The following is a 13,562-nucleotide window of genomic DNA, read 5'->3' on the forward strand; positions in this document are numbered from 1 at the left end:
AAGTCAGTGACTGCCCTCAGCTAATCAGACATACAGACCTGCAACTGTTGATACATGCATGATAGACCAAGAGCAGAGGAGCGAGATGAAACCCCCCCCCCCCCACACACACACACACTCTCTCACTCATAAGTGATACTTGAGAGGGATTATTTTGGCTTCCGCAAGTCTAAACATGGTGTTTCAAGAAAATCGGCTACACAAAGTTTCATTTTTGTATTTTTTGTATGTTTAATAACTATTTTGTTGCCGTGGAAATGGATTTAAAGAAGCTGAAGAATGAGTGTGAGAGAATATTTGAGTTCAGAGTAAAAGGGAGTAAAAGAGAAAGTGAGTGTGCTTGTTAGAGCAGAGGAATGTAAGTATGATTTCTGGGCTGGTATGTGTGGAATGACTAGCTGCTGATCACCTGACCTTACTGGCTAAACTGAAAGATGAGCAAGCAACATTCCACTGTTGCATGTGATCTTTCTCCCCTTCCATTTCTCTCTCATCTATCATCACTAGTGTTACTGCCAGGGCTCTGTGTCAGTGTCACTTAACCTGCTGTTCATCAATCAGCCAAATCTGACCTTTACAAAAGGAAGATACCCAGCTGTCAGCACAGCGTGTGCTTGTGTGTGTGTGTGTGTGTGTGTGTGTGTATGTGTGTGTTTCACAAAAACAGTGTTATTTGTGATTTACAGGGGGAATAGGAAAGGCCTTAAAACCTTCAGTTTTTATGTTTTTGTAGTTTTTGAGTATTAGGCATTGTGCGCGCTATTCCATAATATTTACTTGAATGCTACATGTAGCAGATGACAATTAGATTTTATTTAAAAAACGACTGTTACTGAGAAATTTTACTCAACTAAATGTTTAAAGTTACCAAGAAACAGCTAATCAAGTGCCAGTTGCTTCAGCATAGTTATGTGTTTCCCATAAAACCAGGCAGCAGCCTGTTGCAGAAAATATGTTACATACTCATGACGTGAAATGTGACACCGTCCCCCTCTCACTTTGTTGCCTATACTAGTTGCCTAAATGCTGCTGGACTGTGGATTTCTTTATGAAGGATGTGGATGAGGATGTGACTTAATGCTGGTTCTCGAGAGAGCAACAGTAGTTTAGAAACAGAGTCTGCTAACAGAGAGAAACAGTTGCTTATGTTAGTTAAGAAATGGAGTCCCCCTAACTTTAACCAGTGACAACCTCCAGCACAACAAACCTCCACCTTTAAAACACCAATTAACATCTTCCATTTTAATCTTGGTCCCAGTAGTTGAAGAGAATATATCTATAGAAAAGAACAATATGAAATTAATAAAAAATTAAAATCTGTGAATTCCTGTTATTATTTTTAGAGGTAGTACTTTTTAGACAATGTTGGGGTAGAGCCAGCCTCTTGTTCACTATGATATATGTCATAGTGTCTTTGGGCAAGATTCTGAACTCCAAACTGCTCCTGATGTGCTGGTCGCTTTCAACAAAAGCGTCTGCTAAATGCCCTAAATGTAAATTACGATGTTCGGATAATTGGATGACAAAACTGGTGACTAGTCTTACAATACCTTCACTTGACTGCTTACTTAAAAAACTGACAGCCGGCCGTTTAAACATGTTTTGTGACTGGTCCATCCCAGACTCTTTCCCAAGATCATTTCTCTAGGATATAGATTACGTTGATTCCACCTAATCCTTTATTTCTCAGAATTCCTTCAACATGTGATTAAGGTTTTTATCCCCAACGCCTCTTTCTCTCTCTCTCTCTCTCTCTCTTCTCTCTCTGTTGGTGTCTAGACTCTTTGGTCTGAAGGACATCATCATACCAGGAAACTGCTCCTCGCCTTATGAACTCAACCTTAATACCAATCATGATTGGCCAGTTTATGTCAATCCAGGGATACTGTTTCTCCTCTACATCACTATAGCAACTGTTCTCAAGACAGGATGTCATGGAACACCGTCCCAGGTATCTGCTCCATCTTCTTTTAATGTACCAACTAACTTGTCTGTACCAACCTTTATCAATGCCGAAAATGTTTGCACTGAATGTTGGGATAGATTTGTACAGGTGGCACAGATGTGTGGTGACATTCTGTGGGATGGTTGCTGATTTGAATGACATGTTGGCCAATTTTCAACCATTTCAGTCAAAAAGGGAATGCATGTGCTTAGACAACAGTTTACATTTGAGGACTTTACATTTGTAGAAGGGTCTTGTTGCAAAACATTTGCACATTTCTCAGTGTAAGTTAATGAAAAAAGCACCAATGTGGTCTCGCTTCTATAACTTACAAACTGGCCTTAAAATTCCATCAATACCTTGTTATGTGACATAGACCTCCGAGCTGAAGTCCTGGAGATCTACAGGCAACATACAAAATCTTGAATTGATTTACAATGAATATCTGACATTGCCTGTGAGCGTGCTGTAGTTCTGCACTTTCTTACACAAACATTTCAATATGAAATGCAGGTGTGTTTATTTTGATCTTTTGTGACTCTGCAACCAGTCAAATCTTTCACACAGTGGTTGTAGCATTTTTCATGTAAACGGCACTTTCAGTTTGGATATGTGTTTATTCTTAGATGCTGTGTTTGTGTTTCACAGGTTGAGGAGGAGAAGAAGCAGGAGAAAGGTGAGGATGTGGTGGAGTTAAGGTCATGGAGTCAACAGAAAGAACACTTTGAAGATGACACACAGGTAAATACTCCTATCTCTTTGTAAGCCACTTATTAGTGTTCACTATGGACTTTTACAGTCCAGTGCTCAAGAATTAAACCTACTACTCTCTTCTGGATGGTTCTTCTGCACACTGATATTAAATGACTACAGACACGCTCGTTAATTTCATGTTCAGAACCTGGAGAGTTGTTTATCCGTCTGCATTCCTGTCCCATCAGAATCTTTCCACAGTAAGCAAGTTGCTGGTGAAATACAGTACAGAGCTGCTTGATGTGGTTTTCCCTGTCATTAAACTGGCTCGCTGCTGGTGCCCGTTCAGCCTTGCATCTGTAGAGAACGCACCCTAATTCTCTACGAAAAATGTAGCCTTTTCTAGTGTAGAAATGGACCACTTGTCCACTGTAGGAAACTACAATGAATGTTAATCAAATTGCCTCATATTCATTATATCTAGTCTCATTCTTTGATAAAACAGCATTCACATATCCATGATATATATACAGTTTAATGGCGGCTCTTAAAATATTTGTGTCTTTGTTCTCATCTCCTCCAGCTTATGCTCCTGTCTATGGGAACAGAAGGCAGCAGAGGAGGAAGCATGGCCAGAGACAGTCAGCCAGATCTGGGTATGACATTGACCTTTTTTTTCACAGAAATCATTTATATAACTTGTCATATCCCAAAAAGATATTGAGAAGAAAGAACAGTATAAAATCTGATCAGTCTCAGTTGGAGTCTTCATCTGTCTACAAACGCTGATGAACAAACATACACATGGGAGTTTCTGGTGGTCGGCCGGACAAGATGGTGGTGTAGATTTATAAGCCTCAACCCAGAGTTGCTAAATTGTTTGATAATCTTGTCACGTCCCTTAATGGTTCCCGTCTCTTGGTGAGCTCTGGGTGAGATAATGCATGCTCATTGCATATATAGCGGCAACAGCAGAGGAAACACCGTCTCTCTGGTCCCATAGACCATGATCTTCAGTGTTCTCTGCTCACCACACATCAACGCATCCCCTGTATCACAAGATACGAAAAACCCCAGAGGTTCTTTTGTCTCCCGACGAGGGTAATTGTATTGTTAAGAGCGGGCAAGCTTTCTCCGGATGGATCACTGGCTTCGATTCATGCTGTTGGACACCTAATCGATCACTTACTATGTGGTCGATCTTGGTTTAATAAGTACTTACATTTTCATTGGACTGGCAGGTTTGCTGCAGTAAAATACAACAACAGGGAAATACCACGTCTACAATTGGACCGAGACAATCAATTTGCTGGCGTTGGAAGTTTGTTTTTTACTTCAGGCAATGTATTTTTGGCTGAACCACACTTATTTTTATTTTTGTCTGGCTGTATTTTCACTGGTTATGATCCGCCGGCAGAGGATTGATTTCATGTGACCTGAAATGGACTATCCTCCTCTCGTCTCGCTTGATTTTGGGCCATACTCCCCTGGATATTCTGCCTTTTTTCTCCCCTTTAATATGCTGGCTTTGAAACTTGCATGCTCAGATGTTTTCAGTTCAAGTGCGCTGGATGAGGTTCACCGTTTGCAGACATTCATAGCATGCTGTTTCTGTAAGGAGCTGCAGAAATAAGGGCTAGAATTGTCTGAATATTCATTCATTCTTGGAGCTGATATGAATGCAGTGTAGCATGCAAGTGAAAGGTCTGTTAGCCAGGGTTAACGGAGCAAAAATAGACAGAAGTATCCATGTGGCATGAAGTGGCTGAGCAGCTCGAAGCCTTACAGTGGTTTATTAACCAACACCTCCGGAGCCAGGCTACAGTAAACTGGATTATTGTCAGAGGCAGTTCAGAAACGTGACTGATCACTGAAAAGCAATTTCCTGTTATCGCTGTCACATTGGGTTTCGCCACCAGCCTGCCCCTTTAGGACACTGGCAGAGTCTTTTCATTCCCATTGTAGAAGTTTACTTGAGCTCAGATTATGACAAGACTTTTTTGCTCCAAATTAATCACCAAAGTCAAAATCTGAGCCATTTATCACAAGGCCCATATCTTCCCAACATTCTGACTAGGTCTGTCACAAAATCTTATTTTCACCACACGATTATCCCAGCCAAACAAATTCAAGATATAAACATTATCGCAATATCTACAGAAGTTTTAAATAATGTTGAGCAATCAAATTTATCTTTAACTTTCACTGTTTACTGTGTGTTTTTTGTCTCTTTTTCTGATAAATACATTGCCTTCAAAAAAGAGTGTAGGAGACAGAGTCTGTAACCATGAAAATGTACAAAAAGAAAATTACTATCAAACACCAGTGAAAAGACGATACTATTGATATTATCATGTGTTTATTATTAGCATAATATAAGGGTGTCACAATTTCGATTTTAAATCGAAATCAACCAAAACTAAGTCACAATCTCGAACTTCGAATTGAAAAAATGGAATCGTCGATGCTGCCACGCCCACATGTCACGGCTTGCCAAGCGGAAAAACTCACATGAGTTAAAGTGCTTCGAGTCAACCTCCTCTAACTTAGCTACTAGCCAAGCCAGTAGCTATTAGCTACAGCCAGCAAAACGATAGCAAAAAAGCCACAGTTTGAAAGCTCTGCAGAAACTGGATTGCAGGTTATTTTGTTTAAGTTTACAATTGACTGAAGATATAAGTTATTGTTATATTATGTTGTTAATACATGTTTGAAATTTGACAATGTAGTGTGGTAATTTGCGAACAAAGGTCCGATATTCTATTGCATAAAGGTCTAGTCTAAAAATGGCAAAGCAACCTGTGCTTTTAAAAAAATCAATGTAAAAATCGAGATTCGAATCAAACCTTGACCTTAGAATCGAAAATGTAATCGAATGGAGGATTTGGAGAATCGTGACAGCCCTAGTACAGTATTAATATTTCTTGCATCACTGTTGTTGTAAATTCCAAAATATGGATGTGTTCATTAAAACATGCAGGTGTATACCATTGGTGCAGTTTGTAATGGGTCATCTTTGGAATAGAAAATCCTTGTTATCTTTTCAAGATAATTTCAACAAAATAAACAAAATACTTCTCAGATATGATATAGAACACTTTTGATGATCTTCCTCAGTCCGTTTGTTTATACTCTATGTAATGTTCTGTATATTGACATGATTGTTATCTTTGGCAGGTGTTAGTGGCGCCCCCGCTGGTAAACAGAGTGAAAGTCCGTTTTTCCTACTGGGAAAGGTGGTCATGCAGCAGAGCTACGTCTGTGCACTCATAGCCATGATGGTAAGTATTAGATTGAAACTTGATTTACATTAAACCATTATGCTATCTCAGCCTATTCAGTTAACGCAACTGGACCTAATTAGTTATGATCACAAACTTCTGCCAAGGTCTCTGCACCTTCATGTTGAGAGTTCCTGTGAACCAACGCTAATCAGCCAAGACATTGAAACCACTGTAAGATCTGGTGCCCCTCACACTTTCTGAGTGCAACACCACTGTCATAAAACAAAACCTAGGTCTGTGACAATTTGTCAGACTTAATGTAGGTGCTAACTACAAACAAAAAACATTACGTCATAACAATGTTATGTGTTGAAAACTTGTATCTTGAAGTAGACATGTATGTCATGCTGTGATCCTACCCTCTGATTTTGAAGCTGTTATTAAGGTAAAAAAAAAGGTTTCATATTGTTGCTTTAAGTCAAGGTTCCGACCTGCCTGGCCCTTCAAACCCATCATGTGGGTTGTGAGATGAAGCCCTCTCTTGATTGGCCTTGTTCTTGTTTGCTCAACTGATGCCTGATTACATTGAAATCTGGGGAATCTGAGGGCCAGGTCGACATTCTGAGCTCTTTGTCACATCTGAAGGCCAGTCCTTAGTCCTTGCAGCATGTCAGGGTGCATTGTCCCGCTAGTGGGACCAATGCCGTGAAGTAATGCCATAACTATGAGGAGGTGTACTCCAGTGGTCATCTACGTGAGTGGCAAGACCCAAGCAGAATATGGCATTGAGATGATCAGTGTTATTCACATCACCTGTCATGTTGATGAAGGTTCTCAGTCATCCAGGCGATGGTCATTGTAAGTGCTGTGTTGTAGGCAGCTGGACTCGTTTCAGTTTCTCAAAGATGTTTCATCTCTCGCCCAATAGGCTCCTTACAGAGTTGTCAAGGACACATGTGAGCTCTGAGGTTTAGAGTTGTTAGGTCCACTTGTGGGTTGCTGACCCAACCGGCCTTTGTGTGGGTTGGCAGGGCTAGGTAAGCCCGGTTGTGAATGGTTGTTAAGCTGTCTGGGAAGGGGACTCTGTACTGCATTATAGGCAGATGATTAGTCATGTCATAGGCCCCTTCCTCTGTTCAAAGATGTAAAGGATGCTCATATGTGTCCTTGGTCCTTGGACCACAAAAAAGAGCATTGGGACAGTCTGCAAGATAGGGGACAGGAATGACCTCTGGTTCAAACAAGGAGCAAGGAAACCACAAATAAGAAAAATGAGAGGTACTCATTCACTACATCTCCCTCATTGGCCCTTTCCTCTTTCCAGTGTTTTTCCAGCCTATCAGCACCTTTCCTGTTTCTAATGGTTTTCTGTTCGTAACACTCACCTGTGTATCTCCGCCTCACTCCACTTGCACCTCGTTCCCTCGTTAATTTAGGGAAATTTCACAGACCAGAAAGCTGCAGAAAGCTGACAGAATCACTTTTTCACAACAATTTCTGGTGTAAACTCGCAAACGCCTTCCAAGAACACCTCAACGCCCCCCTCTCAAAATGATTGCTTCCAGCACCCCCAGGGGGCATTCGGAGAATGTATGGGGGTGCTGGAATCGATCATTTTATCGCCCCCTGTTGAGAAACACTGGTGTAGAGTGACAGCATACCAAAACAGCATCACATTATGGATCTAACAGACTAGAGGTGTTTCTTTTCTCATGTGCTGTTTCCTTGTTGTTCAGGTTTGGAGCATCACATACCACAGCTGGCTCACGTTTGTGCTGCTGCTGTGGGCTTGTCTCATCTGGATGCTGCGTGCAAGGTACTGTTCACACCTGCAGTGCTGTCGGTGACAAACACTAATCATTGATAAACAACCAGATTATCTTTAGATAGTGACCGTTGTAATTGATGCTGGGTGATTGTATCTATGTATGTGTTGTCCAGGTTAAACTTGTTAAACAAAACAAATACATTTCTAAAGTTTTAAAGTGAATTCATCATGATCATGCAGATTTTCCAGGTCAGTCACTGTTTTCTTTTTTGCAGGCGGCATGCAGCCACACTGTGCTCTCCATTCATCCTGCTCTATGGCCTGGCACTGTGCTGTCTGCAGTACGTCTGGGCCATGGAGCTTCAGCCTGAACTGCCCACCACCGTGGGAACCATGAGCCTCAAACAACTTGGACTGGACAGAGCTCAGTACCCCTGTCTTAGACTGGGAGCTATGGTAAAGTGAGAGTGGAGGTTCTGGGTGAACTGATGATGAAATTAAACTTGTTACTTGTTATAATATGTGTTTGATATTTATCATTAAATATAACCCTGTGATAAGATGCTGTTGGAAGCGGGCACTTGTCCAAGAGGTTGAGTGATAAAAAAAACCATATATGGTAAGGTTAATCTCAGGTCACTTGGTACAGTCTGATACTTGCTGACAAAATATCATGAGTTCAACTGATGTGCCTGATTACCTGCAGTATCACAGCCAGATTAGTACATATTAATTCACACAGCAACAGAACAGGAGCCAAACTCCTGGATTGAGATGAAACCCTTTATAATCACACCATAAATGGTCATATTTGAAGTGAGACAAAAAGACTTAAAATCTTTGAAATTAATTCAGATAATAATCTTTTTGTTGCATTGACATTGGCCTGTTTAAGTGATATGTTCTCACATTTATCCTTAATAACGGCAAAGAGATTAAAATTCCAAAATGTTGCTCTCTAACTATATTTCAACTTCAGCTTGTGAAAGCACGTCTGTTCTTTTCCATACATGCAAAAAAGTATGTCTTGAACAGCATCAGGTTTGATATTGTGGCACTTCATTAAAATCAGTTCATAAACGAACTGAATGTTGCTCTATGAGTCGAGGAATGACTCGTGCTGTTTCAAGACATCAGGTTTTCAGTGTACTGAATTATAGGTTGTGAATGCTAGAAGCAAAAACTCCATTCAGACTTTGTAGTATTCCACAATTTGTCTACATTCCAGGTAGTATTCATCTTTCAAATCTCATTAAAACCTTTCAAAATGTTTTGTTTTTGAAGGCTTAGTCTTAGCTTTGTTATGATGGAAGTCGATTAGAAATATCTTCATACCCACTCATTTTCAAACCCAATCCTTTATACATTCTCATAGAAACACCTTTCAAACTTTGAAACTGTCACAAAGATCAGAACTTTCTCATATCAGTCCTTCTTTTTCAAGTTATTCATACTTTCAGCACAGTCACAGTCCAAATTTTCATAATTTTTCAGCCATTTTCAGATTTTTACATAAGTGTGTATGGGACCGAATGTTGAGTGGAAGAGTCAACTGACAGAGTGCAGAAAAAGTCCAAAAACCTTGACCCTCTGCGTCGCTCATTCCCACGATGTTCACCCCACCTGCATGATTTAAACTTCAGCTTGTAAGAACATTTGTGTCGGTTGCAACTATGTTCCTCTGGCAACAATTGGACTAATACTTTTGGCTCGGTAGGCTTTAACATGACAGGAGTGCTGACCAACTGTCACACTAAACTAAGAGGAAAAATACCTGGAGGCAGGCTGACACATCCACGTTTCTTAAATGCTCCACACACAAACATTTCACAGTGTGCTCCGTGCACTCTCGTAGTTTATACCATGGCATCATTAAAGTTACACTGTCGCATTGTTTATATATTCTGGACATTATTCAAAGTTTCTAAAGCCAGCAATGTGCATTCAGCATTAGCTTTTCAACGGCCAGCATTCACAACCAAAAGTTCTGCAGAACTTGCATTCTCTAGTTGCTCTCCCATGTTTTTCAGTGTGTTTTTCCATCCCTCTCTTTTTTCCTCTCTATTTCTCTCCAGCTGCTTTTCACTTTAACCTTCTGGCTGTTGGTACGTCAGTCAGTGAAGGAAAACTTCAGCAAAAAGAGGAAAATGGCCACAACACTACAGGAAGTCACTACAGGAGGTCAGACATTTTTAACACACACAGACAGACAAACACAAAACCACACACACACACACACACACACACACACACGCACACACTGTTGAATTTGACTATGTAGCACTTGAACACTTGTTTACGCATTAAGCATTAAGTTGAAGTATGTCAAGAGTAGAGCTTACCATAGAAAATGTATGTAAATCAAAGAATGATTTTGGCAAACGGCTGACTTCCTGTTGCCAGTAGGTGGCGCACTGACTATGACCATGATGACTAATTTCGCACATTGTAAAAAAAGCGATTTATTTTAGGTGTAGAAATAAAGAATACGATTTCCTTGCATTTCAGATATTTCAATATTTTCCAATAATTCCTTTTTCTTCACCATCAACATGTGACCTCTCTCCCTCTCCTTCTTTAACCTCTTCTCCGGGTCAGAGGAGGGGGCTGGTAATGAATCGGTGCTGAAGGTTTTGGGGGGCATGGTGATGAGCTGCTATGCCAAATACTGGATCTACGTATGCGGAGGGATGTTCATCATGGTCTCCTTTGCGGGAAAACTTGTTGGATACAAGATAATCTACATGCTGCTGTTCCTGATCTGCCTCTGTCTGTATCAGGTAGAAACAAGCCTGCAGAAATGTCATTCAGGTCCACAGTCCAGATCAGTGGTTTTGTGAAACATCAGTATTTTTCATTTTGTTTTGGTTCAAATTTTTGTGGTTATGTGCACGCATATATTACAAATCAAGTGTCAATTTCTTGTAATGACTGACTTGTTCATATTTCCCAGGTGTACTATTCTCTGTGGAGGCGTCTGTTGAAGCTCTTCTGGTGGCTCGTGGTGGCCTATACCATGCTGGTGCTGATCTCCATCTACACTTACCAGTTTGAAGATTTCCCTGGATACTGGAGAAACTGTACTGGTTTCACAGAAGAGCAGTAAGTTCTTATACAAGAGCCTGAGACTGTCCGGTGTGTTCCCCTGCCCTGCTGAGACTTCCCTGTAGGCTGCCCCGGCTGCCATTATATGTTTCATTACTATATGAAATAGAAAATTATATAATGTTTAAACGATACCCTTGACTAAAGGACTAATTAAACTGCTCATAGCTTACAAAAACAAAGCATCTCTACAGGGCCTGATTCATGCAGATGGTGATAATTAGGGTTGTAGAGACAGGGTCATGGCTCATGGCCAAAAATAAACTGTCTTTAATAACCTTGCATTCTTTCCACTCAGTGAGCAACGTGTGTTTGCTGTGTGGTAATCTAACGCATTAATGTAGGAATGAAAAATATGTCATTCTAAAACTGAAATGATAACGGTGTAATCGTGCCCCCCCGCCTCTCCTGTTGTCCACAGGCTGGCAGCCATTGGTCTGGAGATGTTTGCTCTGTCCGAGCTCTTCACCAGTATCCTGATCCCTGGCTTCTTCCTGCTGGCCTGTATCCTGCAGCTGCACTACTTTCACAAACCCTTCATGAGAATCACTGACCTGGAGCATGTCACACCCATACACAAGTAACCCAACCAACACACTCCTACTACTTGCATCGCTAGCTAACTGTGTCACAGTGAAATGAAAGTGTGTGTGCTGTTACTGGATATTTTGCTGTATGGAGAATTGCTGAGCGGACCTGGATATCTGTGTGGGGTTTCGTAAGGAGAGGGATTATACCATCTGCTGTAAAAAGATATAAAGGACTGTTGGACATCCACATTTTTAGATGAGCGCAGGACAAATGTGTTTGTCAGGGCCCCTTGTGGGTTGTTGACCCAGCTGGCCTTCATATGGGTCACCTGGGTTAGATGAGGCCACGTGTGATCGGTTGTTAAGCTGTCTGTGGAGGGAACTCAGTACAGCATTGGAGCTGGTTGATAAGTAGAGTCATAGGCCACCTCCTCTGTCCAAAGACGGCCGTTGCAGTTTGACATAGATCGATTCCTCTACTCTTTCAAACCATCACTTTTCTCTGGCCCAAATCTTCATGACTCTGTTCAGTCCGTTGGCGTCCTTTGCTTTGATGCCCAGCAGCCCTGGACAGCAGATGGTGCTTGCTCAGACCCGTCTTGTAGACTGCCTTCATGTGCTCAGTATGAACCTCATCTTTGGAGAGAACTGGGTGCCAATGGCGGACCTGCCCAGGTCTGCTGCAGGTGCCACCTCATGCTACTAGAAGTAACAAGGACACTAGCAGAACTCAAAACTAGAGAAGAATCAGTCAGGAAGGATAAGGAGAGAGCAACTGTCTGTGGCAACCACATGCAAAACCACTCCCTCTTTGGGGGTTGTCTTGCTTTTGCCTCTCCATCGTACCTGTCACCTTCATTTGCACCAAAGCAGGTGAAATTGATTCACAATCATTTGTGCTTCCAAAATGGGCAGATTCATATCCCTGAAGTTTAACTGAATCTGTGTTATACAGTGGCCATGAAGTATTCCCTTATTTTGTTTGAGCAGTGTAGTTATTTAGTATGAATAGATATAGCATATAACAAGACTGTTAACACTGAGATGCTGCATTAAGCTTGGAAAAACCTTCTATTTTATTTCACCGTGTCTTTAAAAAACAGCGCCTATACAGGGATTTGGGCTCAAATAACGACACAATACATATACACTCAGTCCAGCGCCTAATTAGATGATTGTATACACAAGATATCTGCACGGTTGTGGCTTAGTAGTCTGGCTGTCAGTATTTCTCTGTTTAAAATGATGGGAGGTATGCTTTTTTGAGGAGAAATGAAGTGATGATCAAGCTTTAATCAAGTTATTTTTTCCCCTCTGAGTAACAATACAAATTGTGGCCTCACTTTGGAAATGTTGGAAAATCTATGAAAAATGCAGAGATGACAAGAATAGCTGTTTATGCTACAGGTCTGTTACAGGATATGCCCCATTAGCAGGCACTGTGTCTTTCTTCTTATGTAAATCACTTCATCACTTCATCACAATTTAATTTATTACATTGAAGATGATACATTTTAACCATTTATCTAGATATTGAAAATGTTTGAAATTCTTTGTTCAAAACAGAAGTAAATTGGCTATCAACCATCTGAGGGAACATTCAAGATGCTGACTCTTGACTCTCAATGAAACATGAATCACCTCTGTGCTGCTAACAACCACAAATATAAAATATTCAAACCTGTTTTTTGTGATGCAGTTTTCCGTTATCACACGTTACCAAGGAAACGTTCTATTTTTCCGTCTGCGGTAACTAATGAGACAATCTGCCTCCAGGAAGAAGACGAGTGAGAGGACGGAACAGACAGAGTCTGGTGATGTTGAGGGGAACTTTGAAGAGGAAGACCTGGCGACCAACATCGATGAGGAGTCTGAAGACGAAGGTAAAAAAATAACTGGCAGTTTGTAATAAAGACTTATTTTCACAGTTGTTGCTTATTTACACAGAAATCAGTAATGATATAGTATTTTATATTATTTATGATTACAGACTCCTTATCAACAACAATCTAAGCTATATAATGAAAATATTTTTTTACCAGATGTAATTCAGGTCGTCATCAAATTAGTCAGCAACTGTTATGTACTGCATGGACGGCATCTTATTCAGGTAATAAGGGAAATTGAGGAAAATATGCTTCTTATTCTACAAAGTTATCATCCATGACTAAATGCTAAAATTCAGGTGAATTTTGTTGCACCATGTGATGAAGCGCTCTATCAGTCCTCTCTACTCCACAGAACTTTTTTGTTCGAGGCTGCACAAACATGGACATAACCCCCGACTTGACTGCTTG

General features: G+C 40.8%; 1 protein-coding gene across 2 annotated transcripts in view; it reads left to right on the plus strand.

Moving 5' to 3' along the window:
• Positions 1-13,562, plus strand: part of piezo1 (piezo type mechanosensitive ion channel component 1 (Er blood group)) — a 99,673-nt gene that overhangs the window by 43,664 nt on the left and 42,447 nt on the right. For both annotated transcript variants that reach the window (XM_030441523.1, XM_030441522.1), the window contains exons 7-17: positions 1,780-1,951; positions 2,594-2,686; positions 3,222-3,294; positions 5,816-5,919; positions 7,599-7,678; positions 7,906-8,086; positions 9,706-9,811; positions 10,229-10,410; positions 10,584-10,732; positions 11,157-11,315; positions 13,042-13,148. In XM_030441523.1, the coding sequence (XP_030297383.1) occupies positions 1,780-1,951; positions 2,594-2,686; positions 3,222-3,294; positions 5,816-5,919; positions 7,599-7,678; positions 7,906-8,086; positions 9,706-9,811; positions 10,229-10,410; positions 10,584-10,732; positions 11,157-11,315; positions 13,042-13,148 (1,406 nt within the window). The remainder of the gene's footprint in view (positions 1-1,779; positions 1,952-2,593; positions 2,687-3,221; positions 3,295-5,815; positions 5,920-7,598; positions 7,679-7,905; positions 8,087-9,705; positions 9,812-10,228; positions 10,411-10,583; positions 10,733-11,156; positions 11,316-13,041; positions 13,149-13,562) is intronic.

Source organism: Sparus aurata, chromosome 15 (assembly GCF_900880675.1).
Source record: "Sparus aurata chromosome 15, fSpaAur1.1, whole genome shotgun sequence".
Lineage (NCBI taxonomy): Eukaryota > Metazoa > Chordata > Actinopteri > Spariformes > Sparidae > Sparus > Sparus aurata.